Source organism: Schistocerca americana, chromosome 2, assembly GCF_021461395.2.
Source record: "Schistocerca americana isolate TAMUIC-IGC-003095 chromosome 2, iqSchAmer2.1, whole genome shotgun sequence".
Classification (NCBI taxonomy): Eukaryota; Metazoa; Arthropoda; class Insecta; order Orthoptera; family Acrididae; genus Schistocerca; species Schistocerca americana.
In genome coordinates, this window is record NC_060120.1 from 604558366 (window position 1) to 604585234 (window position 26869).

At 40.3% G+C, this 26869-nt stretch overlaps 1 protein-coding gene across 1 annotated transcript in view; it reads left to right on the forward strand.

Annotated features, from left to right (window-relative positions):
- Nucleotides 1-12458, forward strand: part of LOC124594826 (homogentisate 1,2-dioxygenase) — a 96013-nt gene extending 83555 nt beyond the window's left edge. The window contains exons 9-10 of the mRNA XM_047133270.1: nucleotides 5355-5536; nucleotides 11974-12458. Of these exons, the coding sequence (XP_046989226.1) occupies nucleotides 5355-5536; nucleotides 11974-12114 (323 nt within the window). The 3' untranslated portion in view covers nucleotides 12115-12458. The remainder of the gene's footprint in view (nucleotides 1-5354; nucleotides 5537-11973) is intronic.
- The last annotated feature ends 14411 nt before the right edge of the window (nucleotides 12459-26869 follow it).

Consider the following 26869-nt stretch of genomic DNA (forward strand, 5'->3'; position numbering starts at 1 on the left):
ATGCTGCATGAAGCGTACAAAGTTAACTGAAGTCATCCAACCTGAGGAATGAGCCAGTCCAAGCATTCCTGTAGGTACACCATAAAGCTTGAACTCTTCAAAATGAACTTGTGGGAAAACCATTACGGGTGGCATGGTGTTGCCCACAGCATTGATCACAAGCAGTGTTTTTATGAAAGTTCCCTTTCCTCCGCTGATAACTTTGGACACTTGTTTGATTCCTTTCTGTGCCATTACCTTTGAAGGCTGCTGGGTGGTTTCGGTTTTTGTCTCACTCCGGTTTTAGATGCAAGATGGGTCATAGAGTTCTGTATTTTCTTAAGTAATGTCTCTAAATTATTAAAAAACATATCCACATTGAAGTGACTGAAGGAACTGGCTCTTGCTAGACTGCACCCTTCACCAGTTTGAAGGGACAGTTGAGGATGTTGCTTGAGAAAACCATAGAGCTAGTCTTTGCCAGCAATACAATGTTTGTTTCATGTTTCAGGACATTCTATTTTATTGATTTTTGTTGTCTCATATGCTAACTTAAGTGTTTCTAAAGTTGTGAGACCATAGAACATCTTTTTGCATTAGCTATTAAAAATTTAACAAAGTCCTCTTGTTGTCATCTGACAAAACCCTGCGAACATCACAGCGAGCTTTCATTTCTATAGCATTGCCAGGATTAGTTCTTAATTTTTGTATGTATCTAGCAAGAGTCTGAAACTTAAGATTCATCTTTTTAGCAGCACTCCTGATAGAATCTGCCTGTAGAACAAGTTTAGCACCTTCCTACATTGTATCTGCATCAAAGCTACCCTTAACCTTATGCTTTTTTTCGTTCTTGTACCATTTTGAACCTTCAACAAACAATCTGAAAGCAAAAAGCATTTATTTAAATAACTATATCTATTTCTTTCCCACTTAAAGCGAGTATTTACTCTGTAAATGATGTCCCAACCTACCTCTCTGTGCTTTGTCTCAACATGCCCCATCATAACCTCCCACAGTAAAATCATAGTCTTAAACTCCATAAACAATTTCTCACTAATTTGAACAATTTTAGTTAAGCACAAATGCAAATGCAATAACTTTATGTAAATTACACAAAAACTAATTCCATAACAAATTAAATATATCAAATTACCCGAGTGTTGAAAAATTTACGTCACTAGTGAGAATTCAGTCCTTCCAGTATTTCTCAAATGCTATATAATTGTGCCAAAGCAAATGAAGTTCTTTCGCATTCTCCATTGCAAAGGTATACAGCTTTGTAGGAATAGCCAACCTAAAACATTAAATTTTGTTCAAAATGATGTTGTCTCAAGGTGTCCCGTCTCTCAACATGCCCCACTTTCCCCTATTTTTTTTCCAAAGCATCTGTTTTCATCTTTAGCATGTTGGCATTGTGCATTTTAGATTCAGCAGCAGTAATGTACTTTTTCATTATTTCAGCAAACCACTCTTTTTCACTTTCTGGTATGTTTTTTGAACATTTAACACTTACATTGTCTGTGGCTGCCACCACAGTGCTGTTAACTCAATCTTAAGCTGCAAAAAAATTGTATATGGAAATGTATATGGTGGCAAGTAAATTAAAATGCATTATCCATTAATAACGAATGCTGGTACCTGTAGAAGATGGGGTTAAGGACTGAATTATAGATTCATCCATTAATATCCTGTTTCTCTTTCATAATACACTGATCTCATCATTAATACAATAGGATTTAGCTTCTTTGAATTTTAATAATTCTTTCTAGCATAAATTACACCAACATGATATTATTGTCAAAAGGTGATGCAATAATGTCTGCTGACAATCAATAGTTTTCGAGAGAAAATGAAATGCAAATGCCAGCAGTATGCCGAAGCAGCTTACTTCTGTAGTAAAAAGGTGCTACTACTTCAGTTACAACTAAAGAAGTAAACAGAAATTGAGTTCTTCAATGGTTACTAAAAGAGTACATTACCATGGAAGTAATTTACTAAAACAGTCCAGACTAAAGAAGCAACAGTAACTACGACTCTCAGTATTTTTAGCCAAGTGTTGTCACAATGAAAAATTAAATGATCCACTTACACCCAGAAGATGTATGAGGGGAGTCAAATGAAAACTGAATACCCACCACATCAAGACCATGGCATGCAATGGTTCCATTCAAAAGTAATCACCAAATGCTTTAAGACATTTATCCCACTGGGAGGTGGGAAATCAATTCCTGTTTTGTAGAATGTGGTTGGCCACTGTCAGATCCACCACCACACCCACTCTTGCACTTCCTCATCCAACTGAAACCCACATCCACACATATCTTTCTTCAGGTCATCAAAGATGTGAAAATTACAAGATGAAAGCACTGGGTTGTATGGAGGATGTTGCAGTGTTTCCCAACCAACTTGCTGATGTGTAGCATGTAGCCTTTGTGAAATAGGCAGTGAGGCAGTGTGGGGAAGGGGAGAGGGGGGGGGGGGGGCGGATGTTATCAACCAACAGCATGATTCCGCCCAACAGCATTCCGACAGCCCAAGGACAAACAGCAAAATCAATAGCGGAAACATCCCACATCTCTCCCATAAAGAAATCCAAAGCTGTTCACACAAGTTCCAGTAAGGTCATGGTGACCTTCTTTGACTGCAGTGGCACTTGCTCATCAAGTTTCTTGGATGACCTTCTTTGATTGCAGTGGCACACGCTCATCAAGTTCCTTGAGTATGAAATGACAATCAATTCACAGAGCTATGAAGACACTTTGCAGAAACTATGATGTACCATAAAGTCAAAATGCCCAGGAATGCAGTTCAACAAAATCACAGTGTGGACAAAATCATCCTGTTGCATGATAATGCTCACCCTCACACTCCCAAATGGACAAAGGCTATGCTACACTTAAGCAGTTTTGTGGAAAACACTGCAACAATCTTCATCCAGCCCAGATCTTTAACCCTATGATTTTCACATCTTCGGCAACCTGAAGAAAGACATGCATGGATGTCAGTTCAGTCAGATGAAGAAGTGCAAGTGCGGGTGTGGTTGTGGAACCTTCAGCATCTGACTGCATTCTACAAAACAGGAACTGATCATCTCATCTCCCAACAGAATAAATATCTTAGTTCTGAACAGAACCATTCTGTGATCTTGTAGTGGTTGATGTTTGGTTTTCATTTAACTGCCCCTTATATGCTGCTTATACTGCAGTGAAAAAGTTTCTGCACTTGCTGGAAGGATGCCAACTCTGCAGTCTTTCACATCCAAGAATGAAGAGTACAATACTTTTAGTAAAGGCAGCATTTGGCTGGCCAGTTATCAGCAAGGATTGTAAGATGTCTGCCTGGAAAATGAAGCATTTCCCAATGTAATGAAATCATAGAGCATATTACAGCATTACCTGGTACATATAGTGAATCCAATTGCAACTGACCACTTTTCTCACTGGCCAGAAGTTTTTCACTGTTGCCAAGAAATTCCTTCAGGGATGGATGGAACAAATCACTGTACCATTTCACATTAGAAACAACCAAGATAGGCAGTTTTAATCTCATCTTTTAAACACATTAACAACACTGTTGTGAATGAGCTGTATTCAAACAAGTTCTACCAAGTTTTGGTTTGAATATCTATCAATAATTATAATAATCCTGTAACTGCTGATGTAGTGTTTGGACAAGCACTATGATTATCCAGCAAATTTTTTGTTGACACTACAAACCTCACCACTGATGGACATATGGACACAGATTACCAGTTATGACTGGTTGTTTCAGAAAAGGAATGCTGTCCTGCAGACCATTCATTTCCTATGATTTGCAGTTGGTGAGTCTATTTGCAAACATAAAAAAATGTTTGATGTTGACATGCATGACTCAATACTACAGTTAAAGTGAATGGGTTTTATTGCAACAGAAACTTTGCCCTCTGACCTTCCAGATGCTCAGCATAGCATGTGGCATGCAAGAAACAGTACAGCCAGTAGCTGTGGTTAATAACCCATCAAAATAGTCGGATCACAACCAAGTCATCGTGTGTGTATTAAAATGAGTGCATAAAAACTTGAAGTGCATTGACACTACATAAGGAGTGATATGGCGTGCAAATAATTTGATGTTTGACGAGCTGTGTGCAGCGGTGCTTGTATAAGGTCTGTGTCATTGTGCCTATGTCTTGACAATTAATCTCCCTCCAAATTTGTCTTACTCATTTTATTCCAATATATCAGACTTGAATTATCTCATTTCCATAACTATTCCAACATTCATCCATTCATTCATTTATTTTGTGGATCCAATCAATGATAACCTTCAGATAATGTGAGATGTAAAACCCACCCATTACCTGCTTTTTGTGTGACACTGAACACTTCATATTTGTATGTCTGAACACACTAATAACTTGACCATATTTACCCAAAGAGTGAGATTGGCCCAGAGGTTTGGTTTGGAATAGCAGAAATTGAACTATCTTAAGAAGAAGAAAGTTGAAATAACTTACAAGTTCACTTCATCTTGTATTATCACTAGAGGCCTCTATGAATTAATGACATGGGATCAAAATCACAGCATCAGTTGGGACTGCAAAATAATAAATATAAAATACTTGAAGTTTTTGGATCTAGCTGAGTTTCATTATCAGATGATATAAATTTTGTTGTTACAGAATAGATTGTTATTGGCATGGAGTTTCTGTCACTATTATCCTATTCCATACATAGAAACAAAGGATAATCATTTTAACATCCTTTTGCCAATTATGGACTGATAAGTCCATTATTCTATTGCAAACATTTGTTCTATTTGTACTGTCCAGGAACTAAAACCTGGAAATCCAAGTACAAATAACATCAATAGGCCTATTTAGTATTGATTCTAGAGCTTTGTCGTATTGATATTATGTGTGCTGTGGTTGTTGAGCCAAAAATACACCTGAGGGGAGATACAACAGTGCATTTTTAATAATGTCCTGAGCTGTTTACAGAATACCAGATGACTTTATGAAGAATGATAGGATTGCGCTCAATGTTAAAAGATGTTCAACCCAGAAGAAAAGTGTAGGTCAAAGCAAAAGCTAATGCCTTACCAACAAGGAAGAAGAAGCAGAAGAGAAAATGAGATAATTCCTTCTCTTTATTACTGACCTATGTTTTTAAAAATTTTAAGGAGTATATTAAAAGATGCATCCCAGTTATAATGAAGATGTTAGTTATTTCAGCACTTATTATGATTTCCTCTTTGATGTTGCAAATTATCTGCTTACTTTATTTGTTCTGTTTCTATTTTTAACTGTGTTAAAATCATGTTTAAAGTAATTTATGCACTAATATTGTCCACAAACACCAATGAATACATTGATACATTTCTTTCTCTCCCTACAGGAAACTGTATGAGTGAATTTATGGGTCTTGTCATGGGCAACTATGAAGCAAAGGAAGAAGGCTTCCTGCCTGGTGGGGCTTCTCTTCACTCAATGATGACACCCCATGGACCTGATACACAGTGTTTTGAGGCAGCATCAAATGCAAAACTTGTCCCTTGTAGAGTGGCAGACGGAACGCAGGTACTTTTGTTTAAATAGATCACTTTTATGCAATGATACACCAATGTTTTTGAAAACTGCAGAACCTAGAAAGAATCAAAGATTTGGGAATATGTAGAACAGTGTCCAAACAATAAGTGTGCACTGATATGTTGTGTGATGCCTCATAACAGGGCAACAGGCTTATACAGGGCATGTTGCTACAACAGAAATGAGTGGATGGAACCTGCAGACAGAAGGGGGTCATACAAAGTCATGAGCTTGTGGTGGACCACATGTGTGTGACTAACGCATGACAGCAACTTGGTCTCCATAGCTATAACAGACCTCACAACTTAATCCACAGTGTACTTCCCTGACCTATACATCTGCCTCTCACAACACCCATTAAACATGTCTAGCATATGATTGGGTGGTAACTTGTTAATCAAAAGTCCTCAAATTATCATTGCTGATTCTTTGTTTACTGACATATAGACTGTGTATTGGAGAACCACCCACCCCTCGAAACATATTCAGACCTCTTTCAATGTTTCATGCTGTGACATGGTTCTGATTGCAGAATTTGGAGACTGCACACCATACTCAATTCTTAAAAGGCAGAGATCAAGTACAGATCTGTAATCCTAATCATCTTTGTGTTGTGATTTATCAGATTTGTGGTATAAAGCTTACTTCAGTCATGTGCACACCACCTGGTGTTGTCAAAAGATAGTCTTGTTCTCAGGAAATAAGCATTGTGGCAGGTGAAGCATTGTGGCAGGTGATGGGATCCCACATTGTCTTCTTGGATACAGTCCTCGTGGAGATGGTTTATCGTTGTCTTCCTCTGATTTATTATGAAGTGTCAGGTGTATAATTGTGTTTTGTGGATGAGTCTGTATACAATATAGTGTCTTATTTGTTCTGTTATGGCTAAATGGAAAGAAGAAGATACAACTCAGCACTCACACATGAGGACTACTGAGCTTAATATCCCCAGCTGATGAAGGATCACTGTTAATAATGCCAAATGCACTTTATGTTATCTATACTTGATGCTAACGAATTTCTCTTCTTCAGAAACACTTTCCTTGCCATAGCCAGTCTACATTTATGTCCTCTCTATTTCGACCATCATGAGTTATTTTGCCTCCGAAATAGCAAAACTTGTCTGCTACATTAAGTGTCTCATTTCCTAATCTAATTCCCTCTGGTGCATCATCTGATTTAATTTGACTACATTCCATTGTCCTCATTTTGCTTTTTTTTATGTTCATCTTTCAAGATACTGTCCATTCCATTCAATTGCTCTTCCAGGTCCTTTGCTATGGCTGGCAGAATTACAACCTCCAAGTTTTTATATCTCCTTCATGGATTTTAATTCCTACTCCAGATTTTTCTTTTGTTTCCTTTACTGCTTGCTAAATATACAGATTAAATAACATTGCGGATAGGCTACAACCCTGTCTCACTCCCTTCTCAACCACTGCTTCCCTTTCATACCCTTCTACTCTTATAACTGCCATCTGGTTTCTGTACAAATTGTAAATAGCCTTTAGCTCCCTGTATTTTACCCCTGCTACCTTCAGAGTTTGAAAGAGGGTATTTCAGTTATCATTGCCCAAAGCTTTCTCTGAGTCTACAAATGCTAGAAACATAGGTTTGCCTTTCCTTAATCTGTCTTCTAAGATAAGTCATAGACTCAGTATTGCCTCATGTGTTCCAACATTTCTATGGAATCCAAACTAATCTTCCCCGAGGTCAGCTTCTACCAGTTTTTCCATTCATCTGTAAAGAACCCATGTTAGTATTTTGCAACCGTGACTTATTAAACTGATAGTTCAGTAATTTTCACACCTGTCAGTATCTGCTTCCTTTGGGATTGGAATTATTGTATTCATCTTGAAGTCTGAGGGTATTTCACCTGTCTCATACATCTTGCTCACCAGATCAGATGGTAGAGCGGCTGGCTCTCCCAAGGCTATCAGTAGTTTGCAACAATTTTATTATTATTATTATTATTTGGGGGAGGGGGGGGGGGAGGGAGGGGGGAGAGAGACTGGAATTAACAAAATAATCATTGAAAGATTATTTGATTAAAAACAGAGCATTTAGCATTTTAAAAGTTCATTGTTATACTTGTGTTCCAACGACATCAAGAAAGTATGATCTTGGGGGCGGGGGGAGTTCCAAATATTTCATTTCAGTCATTAATGCTGCAGTGATATTTAAAGTTTAGTTCATTGCTTATGCATGTCTTAGTTCGGTGTAACTCCGAGTAATCTGCTTCTGCCGCTGCTGCTGAAGTCGTTGTCCTGGTCCATTTCATCTGCAAACTGGATCTAGTTACATGAATTCCATGAAATAATCCAGGTACCAAGTCATTTTATAATGGTTTATGAATGGCATGCTGCATAACTTCTTCTTGGTGGAAGCCAACTCCACATAACAGGCTACATAGTCACGAAACCGTGTTACAACAATTAGATTATCACCCTGACATGCAACACAGTGGTCGCATCTGTGCACTGTCTCCAACTGAGCTTTTCTGAGCCTTCTGCTCCCCCTATTTATATGTTCTTAATGATGAAGCTAACAAAACTATAGTGCAAATCTATAAAATTAACAATTAAAAGTTCAAAGTTGTTGTGATTAACTATACGCAAATCATTCGTACTGTATGCCCAAACTGGCATATACAATATAAATTTTTTTTTACGTAAGATAAACATCACATTATACAAAGATAGTGAAAAACAACAATGTTAACCTAGTTTTTCTTAATTATGGATTCATTAGTGAATGAAAAAAATAATGCTGGCATATATTGGACAAACATGACCTACAAGTAAACAAATTGAATAATAAATTTTGTGAAATTTAACATATTATACAAATCACTTATTAGATACAATTGGAATAACAAAACTTTCAATGAATTGCCTCTTCGGAGAGCATTTCATTAGGGTATCAAAAAAGGAATGTAAAACAAGGGGTTGTTTTATTTCAAGTTCTAATGGAATATCCTCTACTCCCAGGGCCTTTTTGCAACTTAGGCCTTTTAGAGCTCTGTCAAATTCTTCTCACAGTATCATATCTCCCATTTCATCTTCGTCTACATCCTTTTCCATTACCATAATACTGCCCTCAAGTACATGGCCCTTGTATAGACCCTCTATATACTCCTTCCACCTTTCTGCTTTCCCTTCTTTGCTTAGGCTGGTTTTCCATCTGAGCTCTTGATATTCATACAGACAGTTCTCTTTAATTTTCCTGTAGGCAATATCTATCTTACCCCTAACAATACATGCCTGTACATCCTTAGCCATCCCTGCTTAGCTATTTTGCAGTTCCTGTCAATCTCATTTTTGAGACATTTGTATTCCTTTCTGCCAGCTCCATTTATTGCATGTTTATATTTTCTTCTTTCATCAGTTAAATTCAATATCTCTTGTGTTACCCAAGGATTTCTACTAGCCCTCATCTTTTTACCTCTTGATCCTCAGCTGCCTTCACTATTTCATCTCTCAAAGCTACCCATTCTTCTTCTACTGTATTTCTTTCCCTTTCTTGTCTATCATTCCCTAATGCTCTCTCTGAAACTCCCAGCAACCTCTGGTTCTTTCAGTTTATCCAGGTTCCATCTCCTTAAATTCCTACATTTCTGAAGTTTCTTGAGTTTTAATTTACAGTTCACAACCAATAAATTGTGGTCAGAATCCACATCTACCCCTGTAAATGTCTTACAATTTAAAACCTGGTTCCTGAATCTCTTTCTTACCCTTATATAATGTGACTTAGGCGCAAATAGTGCCCTCTGCCACACACCACTTGGTGGCTAGTGGAGTATATATGTAGATGTAGATGTAGATCTTTCACTTCAATTTGCCTTTTGTTATTTAACTGAAGTTCAGTTGCTCTACTTTAATTAATATGCATCAACAGCTCATTATTAGTAATATTTTAGAATTTCAATCTTGGTGGTTAGTCATTGTTACTTCCAGACTATTTCCTGAATACTATGTATTTCCTATTCCAGTATTCCAAAATGTTTTAATGTATTTTAACACATCTTAAATTGTAAATTTTCTTTGGGAAATTTATGTGCATTAATTATCTTGCTTTAAGATAGAATTGTTTTGTTAATGCAAAGACTAAGTCCAAATAAAACATAAATAATCTGTTTATTGAGAAAGTGAATCTACACAATCACAATGACAACTTATACAGGATGGATCAAACCCTATGTTACAAGACACAGTTGTTGGTAGACAGGTACCATGCGAGCATATTGTGCTAGTAAACTGATGTTTGAAAATACTTTGTTTGTGTGCTAGCATCTCTGAAATGTGGAGGAGGATGTAGGCAGTATGGACCACACAAGCTGGGCAAGGAGTAAAAGATAAATTGTATATTACTGTCAATTAATACCAGTTTAATTCACTTACAGAGGGTGCTCAACATGACCACCACTAATTTTGATACATTTCTGTGTCTCACTTTATGATGTCGTACTGAATACTTGGCCCCTTGCTCATTGGACCTGAAACCATTGGATTTTCATTTCTGGAGCCACATGAAAACCATGGTGTACAAGACACCCATGGAGTCATCACGAGATCTTGAGGCATAAATACAGGGAGCAGCTGGGGCCATCTGTGATATGACGGGAATCTTTTCCAGGATTAAGCAAGACCTCACCAGCCAGTACACAAAAGTACCAGAGATGGTGATGGTCATTTGAGCATCTCCTGTAAGTGAATTAAAGTGGAGATACCAGCACACAAACAAACCATTTTTGAACACACATTTATTAGAAAAATATGCTCAAATGGTACTCACCCACTGACTGAAACAATTTGTAATGTACCTCTTTGGTACATCCAGTAGATTTTTAAAATAGTCTGAATCAAAGTGCCTTTATTTGAGAAGAGAGTGTGCAAACATAATTCACATCAAATTAAAATAGAATAAGTTCTTAGAACAGTGATCAAAGTTTTAAGTCTAGACTTTCAAAATTTACTCAGATAAATATTTGCTCAGACAGTTAATTCAGAGACTGATTACACAAGACAAAGAATATCCCAAGTGGAAATAGTATTAAAGCATAGTAAAATAAGCAATTTTAATGATTAACCAATTAAGCTGAATGTGACCTCCAATGATAGATTTGCAAAGTGTAGTCAAGAGACATTAGCAGAATGTAATGCAGACAGTTTAAGTTTGCTATGCTTGACAATAAAGTCTCATCTGTAAGGCATGATCAAAACCGTGGAATGGACACTTTGGGTGGGGCTCACCTGATGGTACAAGAATGCAGACAAAAAAACTATAATCAACCCAGATCATCACATATGATCCACAGCATTCAGCAAAAACAAATACCTTCATTATAATAGTCATGTGATAGGTGAGAATAATAAACAATTGTACAGCCACTGAAACATTTGGTAAAAGTGCAGCATGTGTTACATGATAAAGTCTTTGCTGTTTTCATCTTCAGTGACTGCAGTGTCTGCTATCATGAGACAGTGCTGAATGAATAGAATTAAGCTGATGATGTATGGTACTGCTTCAGATTATACACAGACTTTACTTCTTCATTTTACCCATTTCATCAAGTAAATGCAAAGACTCTACTCTTGCAATATGTCTGCAACCAATTTCCTGTTTTTATGTTTGCTTAGCCCTCTCCCTAGATGCTAAAGGCTGATTATTTCCAACCCATTATTTCCAATGAGTAAATCATAAGGAACTGGGCTTTCAAATTTGACAAGTAACCTGTTTTGTAAATGGCAGTTTCTGGTAAAAACATACATATATTGGATTATCCATATTTTTTGGTTGTTCATACAATATCAGACCCACATTAAGCCAAATAATCAGGAGCTTGATGTGCATGATGTTTGTCAAGAAAATGTTGCAAATTTTGTTATGAGATGCAGACCACCATCGCAACATGTAAGACTGGTGTACCTCTTATCACTTGACTCTTCCTTGTGTATTACATGAAGATCTTGGCTTATGTAATGGTAACCAATGACACAGAGGATTTAAATGTGTACATTTTCATCATATCTGTGGCAAAAATAAGACAGACCAATATCTTCAAGTATACAATACAACCTTTTCATTCCCTTAATTGATACAGTTTGCTACAATTTTGTGAATTCACTATGCTGTTCCCAGTTCCACAACATACTTAAAACCCACACATAATCAGTAAGAAGTGCTTGTTTGGATTTTTTATATTTTGTCTATCAGTTGCATTTGACTCTTCCACTGTTTCTATAGCAGTCAGTCCTAATATAACTTAACATTTTTAAAAGTGTACAAATGAAATGAATGAAATCATACATTATCTTTAATGAATGAGCACTGCCTTGTTCATCCAGGATTGTTCCTGTTTTATGTGTCCTTTCATGCAAAACTTTCATTTATGCTTATTAATAAATATTTCTTCAAATCTTTTGCAGGCCTTCATGTTTGAGAGCTCACTTAGTCTGACAGTAACAAAATGGGGAGAAGAGACATGTCAAAAATTAGATGCTTCATATTATAAGTGCTGGCAGACACTTAAAAAACACTTTAATCCAAAAGAAAAAGAACCACAGTAGATGTTTTTACAGCTGTGGTAATTCATTCATAAGCAGAAGCTGTAAACCAATGTTTCTGTAAAATTGTGTTTCTATAATTATGTCACCTTCATTGTTGGTGCTGGCCTCTACCTACACTATGAAATATATTGTACTAATCACTCAAACAATATACTTACCTATGGTGTAATTGATCTGCTTGCCATAACTCATGAATGCAACTGCAAACAGCACCAATGTACTGCAAATGATGAATTAATATTTCTTATGGAATTTGACACCCTATTTCATTCTATATGTATCAGAAAGTAGCTCTGAAATATGCAAAGTAAAAAATAAAAATAAATTTTATTGTTTGTAAATAAAAATTACAGATTTATTGTACCATACATTTAGTGTACGCCTGTGCATGCACAGGCATGTCCCCCCCCCCCCCCCCCTCACCCTCCCCTTCCACACACACACACACACACACACACACACAGAGAGAGAGAGAGAGAGAGAGAGAGAGAGAGAGAGAGAGAAGGGAAGGAGAAAGGGGGCATGAATGACGGGAAAAAGGAGTGGGGAGTGGTTGGGGAGATTGCTGACAACTGAGAGGGAGAGGTGCCAGGCACACACTATAGGAATGGGGTGGTGGTAAGCTCATTCTACCCCCACTTATAGGCAGCATGCAATGATAAGAAACAGATTGGAAGGGGGGAGGGATAGAACAGAGCAAGAGAAGATACTGCAGAGAGGAAGCTGAGAGTGCTGGGGGGGGGGGGGGGGGGGGGTGCACGTAAGGTCATGGGGCAGAGGGAGAGGTGGATATTTAGCAGGTATTAGCGGAGATTGAGGCCACAGGGATTGTGGGGTCTAAGGATGTGTTGCAAGGAGAATCCTCATCTATATAATTCAGAAAAGCTGGTGATGGAGAGAAGGATCCAGATGGTGTGTGTGTTTTGAAGCAACCATTTAAATCAAGCCTAGCAGTGCATTCCACTACTAGGTTGCTTTTGGCCACAGTTTGGTTGTCTCCATTCAGTTGGGTTGACAGTTGGTTCATGGTCATTAGAGGTGGGCAAACTTGTTCATCTTTGGGAACTAGTCTACTGGTGACCAGTTCTTCTAAGGACCTGTTTATTTTTTCTCATTTACAGTTCCTTGTTATATATACTTATGCCTGCCTCGAATTTGAATTTTTTTCATACAACAATAAATGAAAAATAAATAGAAGTATTTTTAAGAAAAACTTTAATTCAATATATGTTAATTAACATTTGCATTTATTAATATAAATGGAATTTTATTAAAAGTAAGACTACTTGTGAGATTCCAACCAGCAACGTTATGGTTACAAAAGTTCCACACTACACACTCAATTACTGCCAATTATGTTAACCAGTTGAACTGTTTAGTACTTACAGAGCTTGGAAATGCTCCAATCTTTAAATCTGCTTTATGAAGTTTTTTTTGAGAATTGTGTCTTAGGAAACTGACATCCAGATGGACACAGAACTTCAGTTCCCCCTCCCCCAACTTTCTTCTTTTAAGTCCTCTGAATGTCTTTAATGTGTCTGCTGAAGGCAGCCAAAAGAATAAGGCCCAGGTACACAATGAATTTAAAGTTTATTGATTCAAAATAACACAATAGTCTAGGTAGTTAGTTTGAATTGATGATGGATGGATGGATAAGGTGTTTTGGGCACATAATAACAAGTCTTGAGCACCCAGACAGAAACAGTAAGAGATGAGTGGCAGCAAAATACACTAAACAGCAAAGGAAATGAAAAGTAACAAAATTCCAATAAACCTTATGCACACCCACATTGAAGCACAGAAAGAAGGTCTCATGTCAAGATTAAATCTTAGCCTAAAACAGGAGAGAGTGATAAAAGGAGTTAAAACAACATAGTGTGAGTGACTGGCAGGAGACACACTACAGGTGACTACTTGACTTCACCAACTGCAGCTTATTGTTCATCACTGCTAACCACTCCTTCCACAACTGTGTGGACCTCTGATGTAACACAGAAATGACAGCCTGCAGGGGGATAGTGCAAAGTGTCACATCATGGCCACTGAAAGCCTCCTTAGCAGCCCAATTGGCTTGTTCATTTTCCTGGATCCCCACATGCCCTGGCACCCAGCAGAGTGATACCTGCTTCCCCCAACATTGGAGGAAGTACAGTTGGTCATATATCAGCTGCACTAACTTCCCAGCTGGGTACAAGCTCTGCAGCAACTGTAGTGCAGTAAGGGAATTGGAGCAGATGAGACACTGTACCTGTATGCTCTGAACACACCACATCTGCTCCAGGCCTTTCAGATCAATGGAGCTCTGCTAAAATAATGGTATAGCCACGGGGAAGACATGGTTGAGGAACACCATGGAACAGCCAAGAAAGTCCACTTGTCTGGAGCCATCAGTGGACACCACAATAAAACTGTAATGTAAATCTAAAATGGTAAAAAAAACATAGACGGAAATGTAAGATATGGGGTGCAATCTTTCTTAAAATTCCTCAAGTCTAAAAGAAGTCTCATCCTCTGGAGGAGCCAAGGTGGAAATCTGCTCCATCCCCAACGTAAAACGTTAAAACCAGCTACACCCATCTCTAAAAGGCAATCCTTCATGCGAATCTCATAAGGCCTTATCACTAGTTGCTAATTACAAAAAAGCCTTTCCATTGGAGACCAAGCAATGATACGGTATGCAGGCATGTAGGGCATGGGTTGCAGTTTATTCACTTGGTGCACCATGAACAGCAGTCATCTGATGTGAAGCGATGGCTCAGGTGCCTCAGCACAGAGGTGTGGTATGTTGCTTGTTTGGAATGCCTCAGTGGCCAACAAATCCCTTCGTGGTGCACCATAACCAACATCTTTAAGTCAGAGGGAGCATCTTGGAGACTCATACACTGTGCACCCATAATCAAGATGAAATTGCATGAAGGCTGTGTAAAAGTGGAGCAGCAAGTCCTGTCTGTCTCCCCCCCCCCCCCCCCCCCCCTCTCCATGAATCATGGATTGTGGCTAAGACATTTTCAAATACTCAGTGCTTTGAGGAACCATCTTTTCAGGTCCTTAAGGTGTGCAACCATGTAAGTTTTGAGTCAAATGAGATACCTAGAAATCTTACTATCTTTTTAAAATTAAGAACAGTGTCCCTCACCCTCAACTCAGGAAAGTTTAAAATAGTATGGGAATGGTCAAAAATAATGCACACAGACTTATCAGTTGAAAACTTGAAACCCCTTCCTCTTCTCCACTCAGTCATCCAAACACAGAAGAGTTTGTTGCACCTGACTTGTTGTTGTTGTTGTTGCGAGGTCTGAAGAGAAAAAAAAGATAAAGAAGTCATCTACAAACAAGGAACCATGGACAGAACATTTAACTACTGACATAATACTATTAATAGCTATGGTAAAGACAGTCACACAAACCCTTTGTTTCCTGACATAAGAAAAAATTTACTTTTTATCATTTTCTTTGCTGAATTTATGCTATTGTGGCCTCAAATGACAGTAGGATTTTTTGTAAAATTTTATTTTATTTTTCACAACTTTTTTCTCTCCTTGTACTCAGAAGTACCGTCAGACTCCATGGACAGAATCACAATATGCACAGGAAAATGCGCCAATTTTTATAACTTGTACTTTATTCCACATAAATATTAAATATTTTTACATCAGAAAATTAATTAACAGAAATATGATATTTCTGAATTTTCTTTCAAAGTTCGCATAAATTTATTCTAGAGAAACTTCACAATACATAGTAACTTAGCTATACATTTTTGACAGTATATACAGATCACATATTTAGTGTTAGTGATACCTCATGAAATTGTAGGAAACAGTTCTTTCTCTCATTGTAGCACAAATACACTTTACATGTACTACATTGTGAATGTGGTCTCGACTGAATTTTATTTTTCGCCCACATTTCGCATCGTCCTCTTTTACAACTGAACACTACAAAATGGTTTTCTCGGTTGCCAAGACGTACATTCTTTGGAACAGAAAAGTTATCCTTCCTTCTCTTTGGGGGAGATATTTCATCTTTACCAGAGTTTCTCTTTTTGAGATTTGGCACTTGCTGTTCATTCATTAGCCCTAGTGCCACAGCACTCCTGAATTCCAGCAGTGGCAGTGCCCCATGTAGATCACTGAAAATGATGTGAGCATTGACAAAAGCAATTTCTATTGCTCCCCAGAAGAGACGGTTCCACCATTTCTTTGATTGCCTGTCAAGACCATAAGTTGAATGTAATCTGACTGCATGATCCACACCACCCATGTGTTTATTGTAATCACATACAATAACTGGTCATGGTATAGTCATACTAGTTCCATCTTCCTGTTTTCTTGTCACTATGCTCTGTTCGGTGCCATGGAAGTTTGAAACAAAATACACTACTTTATTTTCCCTCCACTGAAATACTGTTAGGTCTAAAGATGACTCTCTGTGATTTGATTCCCCATGGTTTAGACATTTTTCTTTAGGTAAATTCCCTGACAAACCTTTCCTGTTTGTTCTAGTTGTTCCACAGGCAAATGTATTTACGGATTTCTGTGTGAGAAAAAGTGGACAGAACAACTAGTGAGAGGTAACGCATTGTTGCTACAATAAAGTGTTCGCACAACCTGACGGTACTATTAAGTCCGCCTTATATTTTCCACTTTATCTCATTCAGTTGTAACGTAATGCTTCAAACTATTATAAAAAAACAAAGAAGGAAGGTATGTACAATGGAAAACTCAACGGAAGTTTCAATAAACTGCACACAAATTCAGGCAACACCGTGGATACAAGCACATACAATCTTCTGTTTTCACAGCAGCGCGTGAAAAACAATTTCAAGCTCTGACCGCCAGAGAGGTTTATGTATTGCACAATAACATCTATGAAACAGTAGAGCAGAGTTACTGTTATGTACCGACAGGCTCTCAGATCACAAAACTGCACCATGAGAAAATAATGAGAGTCAAAACTTACTGGTACTTTTAAGTACCGTCAGGCAACAAAGGGTTAAAACATTACCTGAGGAACATCGTTCTCCTGCTCAAAGCAGTCAGAGAGAGCATCACTGATTCAGTACTGAAAATAGTGTGGCAAGAGTAAGAGCTGAATAGAAATGGGAAGACATCCACAAAATCCCCATTCTTGGAGCCGCCCGAGAACAAGATGCCTTCAGATAGTATTGGGGGTCTTCTCAGTGTAAAAAAATACAGTCAGAAGGTGATGCTGTTGCAGTAAAGCTTGTTGTATAGCCATCTCCAGAAAGGCCAGGCTATCAAAGGCAGAATGATATCTCCTGAACCCACACTGAAAGCAACTAAGGAGCTGTCTGGATTCTAAGGTCCAGACAAGGCAGCAGTTGACCATCCACTTCAAGGTCTTCCCCACTGCAAGGTCTTCCCCACACAGCTGTAAGGGCAACACTATGATAACTACTCAGGCATGTGTGATCTTTCCTGGCTTTTAAAATATGAATTAAAATTGCCTCTCGCCACATGTTAGGAAATTGATTTGACATCCAAACAACATTAAAAAGGATGAGGAGCATTTATTTGTTTTTCCCTGTGATGTGCTGTAGCATACTGTAACCAGGGGACATGTCACACACAAGCCACAGACAACACAGAATCCAGCTTCCACATCAAAAACGGACAGTTGTACTTTTCATCAGTGGTGGACTGGAAATCTCAACTGCCTCTCTCAGCAGCCATTTTGTCATGCCGGAAAGCTGGAGCCTAACTGGCGGTGGCAGTAATAGTGGAAAAATATGCCACTGTAGTGTGAGCAATGTCTAGAGGGCTGGCTTGGAGGGGGCCATTCCCTTTACATCAGCCACTTGACACCTCCCTCTTCTCCCAGAAATCCATACAATGGCACACTTCATGGAATGGTTAACTGTGTTTGGAAACTGTTGACACAATTTTTTCTTGCTCTCTTGAATAATCTGGTGACTTTTAGCTCTTGCCACCTAAAAGGCATCAAGGTTCTCAGCAGATGGCCAGCACTTGAACCTATGCAGAGCTGCCCACTTGCTCCTGATTGGAGAACAATAGTCCTACCTCCACCAAGGGACAGGCGGCTTTTTTAGTTGTCCTGAAAACTGCAGAATGAATGCTTCAGCATCAAGGTGTGTCATTTATGTAGTATGATCCATCCATTCCTGGATGCTGTCATGGTGTTCAAATTCTGCAAGGTGGCTGTAAAGTGTCCACTATGCTCGATTGATGGTTGTCTGTTGGTCACCACTTCATCTGGTAGGTGAATCCAGATCAGGAAGCCATCACTGCTGTCCAAGTCATTGACCTTTTCTCAGCAAGCAGTGTGGGCAAGGGCTGCAGAGCAGAGCAAAAGATTGATAGCACAGAATGACCTTGTTGCAATGCAGAAGTACATGCCCAGCCCCATATTTAGCAGCTATCCACATGAAGACAAGAGAATCCTCTCAGCTGCTCTACTCTGGGGCAGGTAGCTGCACAGCCCCAAAGCATATTTTAAACATTAAAATCACCACAGTGGATGAAGGGGTGGGGGAACCAAGTGTAAAGGTCAAGGAGAGCCATGTCATTGTGAACATCATGTGGAGGTGGGTAGAGCACATGCACAGACACTGCAACTGCTTGTAGACTGGTTGTGAGGGAGAGAGGCAAGTAGTGGTAGGTGGTGTTGACAAAGATAGTCACTCCTTCTTTAGCTCTTTCTCTACCAAGGTTTCCTTTTTGTGGAGAACATAGCCACATGGCAAAGAGGTGTCAGAATGAGTCCCCTAAAGACATCTACATAGTGATTGAGCTTGAGTCAGCAGATGTACATACTCCACATGCACCCTAAACCCTGCAATCTCCACTGAAGTATGGAAGCCATCTAAATGGTGAGGTTTTCCCCTGCCATTCCACAATGGTGGGGAGTCTGCAGCTGAGGGGTAGGGTGCAGGTTCACTTGAGGGCTCATGGATTCCATCAAGCAAATGTCCAAGTTTATACCAACAATGGTATGGCCACTGTCAGATCCATTGGACAGGACCAGGGTCACATAGTCCGGTAGCTTCATAGTGGATCACTGTGGCTTGTAGGTCTTCATCCACAGCTTGGGTTTTGGGTGCTGTGGAAAGGTCAATGTAATAGAAATATTCTGCTGGATCTCTTCCAATGTCTGCTGTGAGGGTTTGCTATATTGGCTGACATTACGTTCACACACTATTAATGTTTCAGTGACAGGAAGGCTGAGCTGCGGGACCAGTGCAGGCAGTCAGCTGGATTTACAGGTGCAGGTAGATGTGTCCTGCTCAACCATCATAGCCTGAGTGCTAACACTGATCTCCTGGATGGGATGCTTCAATGCCAACACTTCACAAAACTCTGGTGGCTGAATGGCTCTACTTAAATTCCTTCTTTGAATCGGAGTATGAGACATGTTGGATGACTTTTATGTCCTGAATCTTCTTTTGTTCAGTGAAGACAGGACAGTTCCAGCACCAAAGTGGATGAGCCTGGGAACAGTTAACACACATGGGTAGGGCAGCACATTGAAAATCCAATTTGTGGGCTGCAGCACCACATCCTTCACATGCATCTCGACTGTTACAACCCATAGTGGTGTGACCAAAATGTTGACAAGCAGCATAATGGATTTTGGACAAAAGGTCTAACCCTAAGGCAGAGAAAGCTTGCTGCAATATACTCAGGCAATTTTGGCAGACTGGATGTCAGAATAAAGGATACTAACTTCTGAAGCTGACCACCAACCCCTTTCACAACATTCTGGACTTAAGTCGCCTATACACTTTCCCATCCCTGTTGCAGTTCAGTTGTAGCCTTATCCATAATTTTCCAGCATGTTACCACTCCTTTAAGACCATTTAACCAGGTGTGTTGCTCACAGTTGACAGGATATTCTCCAGATAGCTTGGCATTCAACAGCTTGTTTACTTGCGAGCCTTCATGATGTCGAGCAGGAGAGTAGCTTTTTGCAGCCTCTTGATAGGATTGAATTGCTCTGCAAGTCCCTCCAGAGCCTTATGGATATAGAAGGGCAACAACTGTTCAAAAGAACCATTTACAAATTTCATCACAACAAAGACATTATCTACAAAAGGATGTGGTCTGTTACTGTTGATGCTGTCCCTGATATTCAGTGATGACCCAGGCAGAGTAGCCACATGAGGTCTCTTAGGAGTTTAGGTGTTAATACTGCCCAATGAACCACCTAAAGCACTGGAGTAGAAACATTAGATCTAGGCATCATGGAATTCCCATGCAGTTAGGGAAGGAAGTCCACCCAGACAGAGCTCTGTTTGCATGGATGCAGCAGGCTGCCCACTAGTGACCATTCCTCTTCAACAGCCATGCATCTCAACAGCACACCTTAAGATTGAGGGCTTTTTGTAGAGGTTTTTACCATCCTTGTGATCCAAGAAGTTAAGCTAAGATCCCTGGTCCCTGTGACACACTATGTTCCCCTGCTGCACTGCTTGGTGGTCACTGAAGTATGCCCAGAGCTTACAGCGACAGAAGACTGGTGGTACTTACCCGTCCTCAGCTCAGAAACTCCAGGGCCACCAAACCCATATCCAGCAAACAAATACTGAGCTGTTGAGGGCAGTTTGTGACCAGTCAGTAACCAAAACAAATCTTATCGAGAATGAACACTGTACAGTTGTGGCAGAAGGTAAATAAAGTCACAATAAACTGAAGAGTTCACTACTAAGAGTCTTGGCACCCATTGTGCCAGTATCAGAGTCCTGAAGGGGCATATCACTGTCTCGGTCTCTAAGCTATGTTCAATGAACCTGTCAACAAAATGAAATAGAAGGGAGTTACAAGTCTGAAGATTGGTCACCACACCAGAACTACATCTTCTTCAAAGTATGTCCATGATGATGTTTCCCCAGTGGGCTCGAGATTGGTGAAATACAAATGCGTTCTGTACCTGGTCCAGGAGCCCACTTGAAGTGAACTGTCTTTCCAAGGCCCACGTGCTGGCCTAAATACAACCCAGGTGCTAGTATACAGTTGGTTCTATTTGCGGTCATGTGGCTCACATATGGGAAGGGACCGTGAAGGCAATGACATCTGACAGCACTTGGGTTGCTATCTGGTGGTCACAAGGGACGTGGGTGATGTATGTGTGACTTGTAAGGAAGATAGCCACCTGTGTTGCCTGGCTGTAATGTGTGTTGGCAGAGTAGGTGCAGGCCCACGTAACAGCATACCAAATTCCCCCCTCTGCCCACCCCTACCTGGAGGAACATATGGTGGTCTTGCTTGACACCCCCTCTGGTGCTGTCAGGTGCTCATTGGCGGCAGGGGCAGCCAGGCAGGTGAAGCCCACCTCCAACGGTGTTAGAGCTGGTGGTTCCTTGGCAGACCCCTTTGCATAAATTATTGCCAGTTGGGACTAGTCAGTACCAGTGGCATCCAAGACAGGGAGTGAGTTGACAACCTCCACCTCTGAAACAAAAGAGGGAGGTAAATTTATGGTTTTGAATGAGGACCACAGTGAGGCTGCATTTGGTTAATGTGTTTACAGCAGGGTATGCCATCAGAAAGCTTCACCTCACCCATGGCTCACCCCAGAAGTTGGGAAATGACTGCTGGGAGCCAATGTTGCTGGCCTTTTTTGGAAACAAGAGACCAAACTGGCCATAGGACAGGGGCCCTGTTAGGGTGAAGAATAGAGAGCTGTTAGCCATGGAGTTTCTCTGCCAGACTTGACCACAGATGACTCTCTATGATAGAGGGAGAGGGTAAGGGCTTTGTCTAAGTGCTAATGCCAGTGGAGTATGCAGAGCTGTGCTTCAAACATATGAACAAAATGGTCTGCTAAGCCATTGGAGGCAAGGTGTGATGCCACTGGTTTCACAGCAGGTGGTAAATTCTACCAAAGAAAATTGGGAGCCATTGCCAGTAATAATAGTTTCAGGGAGCCCCTCAATGGCAAAAATTCCAATGGGGATGAGCCACGAGTGCCCCAGGAAAGGTCCTGGAATGTGCACATAGAGATAAGACCAAGGGGCCAAAGCATCCAGACATGGGAAAAAACTGCTTGCCCTGCCAGTTACAGCAGGCCTTGATCATGCAGGTGATTGCTATGTCCACACCCCTCCAAGATACATGCAGGCACCCCAGGTGTATGGTGTGTCTCACAACCCAGTGCCCAGTGTGCACTAGAGATGAGGTATGCTGCTGTACATCAGCTGAGTGATGACGTTGGTGCAGTTGTCTTCCCCCTGAATCAAGAACACCCTATTAAATGTGGAGGAGATCATGGCAGCAATGCCAGTACAACTGGACCTATGAGTGTCGTAAATGCCAATGGTCATGCAGCAACCCATACTGCACCAGATAGAGAATGTTGCTGAGCACTGGATCTTCAGCAGTATGTCATGTGACAGATCTGGCATTCAGCAGCAGGTTGGTCACTGCTTTTTCAGCAGTGTTGTCCAGGAGAAAGAAGACATCAGGATCTGTCTCAGAGGAATAGACATGAAAGAAGGTCTGCATTCACTTGATGAGAGGTAGAACACAAATAGATTTCATAACTGCCAAGCAAAAAGAGGGCCACTGCTGCACATTGTGCACCTAGTCAGTTTGTTTGCCAACTCCTTAAAAAGAGATAGCAAAGGCTTGTAACCAGTAAAGAGAGCGAAATGGCGACCATAGATATAACCATGGAATTTTTTTGTACCAAAGATGATGGTAAGAGCCTCTTTTCAATTTGACTATAAATGTGTAAATCTGCCAACAAGGTCTTGGACACAAAGGAAACAAGACACTCAGTCCCATCAATGACATGGGAAATAACTACACTGACCCCATAATGCCCGAAGTACAAAAAACATAAACCAAGTATTCAACCTGGAAATGGATAAACAGCTTTTAATTTTATTATGCTTGAGGTTTTACTGTTGTAGGGCCATGAAGAGCTTAAGTAAATTGTTGGTCAAGTCCTGAGCACCTTTGCTGGCAACAAGAATGTCATCTAAATAATTATCCGTGCCTGGGACCTGGTGGATGAGGTGCTCCAGGTATCATTGGAGAATTGCCGGAGCAATGGCAATGCCAAAGCATAGCCTGTTGTATTGAGAAAGATGAAAAGGGGTGTTCATCACCAAACAATAGTGCAATTCCTCATTGACCGGAAGCTGGAGGTGAGCATCCCAAAGATGAGTCTTAGCAAACAACCTGCCACAAAAGAGGTAGCAAGGATTTCTGCTGCCCAGGGAATGGTGTAGGCATCTCTGACTGACTGGACACTGGACTTGAAATCACCATAAATGCACAGCTTCCTATCAGGTTTCTCAATGATGACTGGGGGAGACCCATTAGCTATTGGATGTGAGGGAGAGGACATCCTCATCCTGGCGCAGCTGGAGCTCCATTTGAAGCTTGTTTTGTAGTGTAAAAGTAACATTCCAGGTTTTGTGGCGGTGTTCATAGCGACAAGCAATTCACTGTAGAAACGGCTTACGAAGTCACTGCCGCACTTTTAATAGCGGGCCAACCGGTCCGCTGGAACAGTGAACAGAAGGAGGAAAACCCAAACACTCTGATTAAATAAAAGTCGGTACTTATCTTTATTAACGAAGATACAGCAACACAGTAGCGAACTCCGTGTCTACAGAAATCTGTCTAGTTCGAGTCGGAGCGGCTAGGTCAGCGTCGGCTGACGACAAACAACAACTCTGCGGCGATGAACACACAACTGACTAGCAAGTACACAATTCGGTGGCGAGTATACAACTGAGCGGCGAATACGGAACTGTACTAGCACTCGCGACTCCAGTGCTTAAGAAGCCAGAAGCCAGCGGTGGCGCGCGCAGACTTGCGGCGATTTCCTGTATCGCTGGCGCTGCTTATGCGGACGGCGTCCGGACTTTGATGCTGCCAACCTTTTGGCAGCGGCCTCGGTTGGCATTACTGGCTAGGATATAACACCAGGCCTTATGGAATTTTAGCATTGTGAATGGCATCAGAGCCACATGTGCCATGAAATCGTTGACCCCTGAGGTGGGGTGGGAGTAGACAGAAGTAAATTTGGAACAAAGAGATTTCAGGTGGGCATTAACACCCAATGAGTTGACTGTGTGGGTGGACTCATGGACAGCAAGGCCCAGTACCTGGAAGAGGTCCATACATAAGAGGTTGATAACACCTGGAGCATCTACAAGCAAGACCTTGGCCATCAAGGCAGTTAAGTGATGTTGAACCTGGGCCAAAAAATACTCAGAAATCTTAATGTCATTGTTGTAGCTGCATAACTAGGTGTCAAAAGATTCAAGAGGAGGGCAGCCCATCTAGTGGTATGAGTTCCAATCAATGATGGTCATAGAAGTCCCACACCAAATTGCAACTTGATGGGGACATTGTTGATGTTCACCATTACAGTCAGCGAACCCCATGCAGAGGGGAAAGCACTGTTTGCAAGCACATGATGTCCAGTAAGGATTCTGCCTCTTAATATCCATCAGCATAGAATGGGGTGGGGAGGGAGGAGGGAGGGCACCTTGTCACCAATTAATGAGACTGCCAAAGCCACCCAAAAGAATAAGGCTGAGGTACACAATGAATGCACAGTTTATTGGTTCAAAGTTACCGTAACACATTATTCTCTGATAGTTGGTTTGTAACCAGGCCTTAACCAAACTAAATCTTCATGAAAATAAACACTGTACAGTTACTGTGGCAGAAGGCTGACAAAGTCACAATAAATCAGAGAGTTCACCACTAAGTCCTGCACCCTGTGTGCCGATATCAGAGTCCCAAAGGAATGTATCATAGTCTCAGTCCAGAAACTTACTTCAGTGAAGCCATCAATGAAATGAAATAGAAATAAATGACAAGTCTGAAGATAGGTCACTGCATCAGAGTCACATCCTGTTCAGGATAATGGGGGTTGACAGAACTGAGGCTTGAAGACAGAAGAGTTCAGAAAAGTCACCCAAAATGCTAGGTCAGGAGAAACTTATCAAGTGGAATGAGAAGGAAAGACTGATCATTGGGGACTGCACCAGACATGATTTGAAGATCTGAGAGCTTATAGGTGGAGGATACGATAATGCGCAAGACAGAGATTACTGTCCAAACATTTTGCACAAGGTAATAAGAGTAGTAAGTCAAGTACATTGTATGTGGTACATGGTGAGCAGAGAAAAACAGACAGGTCAGAAAATAAAAGACATAGAAAACTAAAAGGGAATGAAGAATGGAGTAGTTACTGAGAAGAAACACTGACACTGAAGAAATTAACATAAATTACAGCCAGGTGGGAGGTGAGAACCAAGGACATGTTGTAACGGCAGTTTCCACCTGCGGATTTCTGAGATGCCATCTGTATTCTTCCTCAAAACATCAGTTTCTCAGGACTCTGCAGATGGGAACTGGTGTTATAACATGTCCTTGGTTCTTGCCACTTGCCTAGTCTTAATTTATGTTATTTCCTTTGGTCTCACCATATTTCTCAGTAACTATTCCTTTCTTCACTCCCTGTATTTTTCTATATCTTTCATTTTCTGATATGTCTACTCCCCCCCCCCCCCCTCCACCTATACCACATGCAATACTCTCCCTCACCTGGTGCAATTCCCAATAACCAGTTTTCCCTTCTCATTCTGTTCACTAAGTCTCCCCTGATCCGCAGTTCTGGGCAACTTTTCCTACACCTCACCAGTTATTCTCCTTTATCCGTCTCTCTTCCCATTCAACCTTTTTGCCAGAAGAAGGAGCCACTAGCTCCAAAAGCTTGTAGATTTCAATATCTTTATACGTGCATTCTCCTGCCACCACTTTGTGAATAGATTTTTTTTTTATCTATTCAGTTACATTACATTAATAACAGGATATGATATTCAGAATCTACATCTTATGGACTGCCACACACATGCCCATCCTCAAACAATCCACTTCAAACAACTCCCAAAAATGGGTATGACTGTCCGACATGTGCTCATTCAGCAGGTGAATGCCGGACTCTTTAGAACGTCAGAAAAATCTTCATCTCCTCAAGAAGGAGTAAGACCCTGTCCTTCTGAGCATGGTGCAGCAACTTCATGTGCGAATCAGTGGTTGGCACATGAAGTCCACTCTCAGTGAGATGAGCGACAAAGGTGGATCATATCATGTCAATGGCCACATGCTCACCAAAGTGGCCCTCCACTCTCATCCAGTCTGTTGAAATATTTATACTGTTATGTGCAGAGAGAAAGAAATGGCTTTCCTCACAGAGAAGATTAATATTATACAAAAATAAAATAAACTATTTTTAAAATGGTCTTTTAAGTTAGATTTGACACTCCTTTCTGTATTTTGTCCCGTTGTGCAGCTGGAATTGTAACTAGCATCCAATAAAGATTACCTTTTTCAAGTTTTTCCTTTCCCTGAGGGTAACAGATTTTGTTATTCTTCTAATTTTCTGCACTGTGCAACTCTAATTGAAGGCAATCAGACTTTTTATATGTGCTTTCTTCTCTTCCATCACTGATTAATATTTGCGTAGTGGTTTTTAAATAACTCAGAGATACAATATTTCAAAACTTTCTTGATGTATATTTCAATAAAATTTACCAGTTTTGTCATGAATTATTCAGACAAGCACTACTTAACATGCAGTTTATGTGAGAACATAAATCAGATATAACAAAATAAATGATCGAAAATGTTCATTTTAATTAAGATTCCCTTGACCTCTTCAGCAATATTATATCTTAACTTTCCTGCATGCTTTTATGTGGTGTAATTACAGAGTGTGAATGAAAATTTGTTTTCATCAGTTTGTA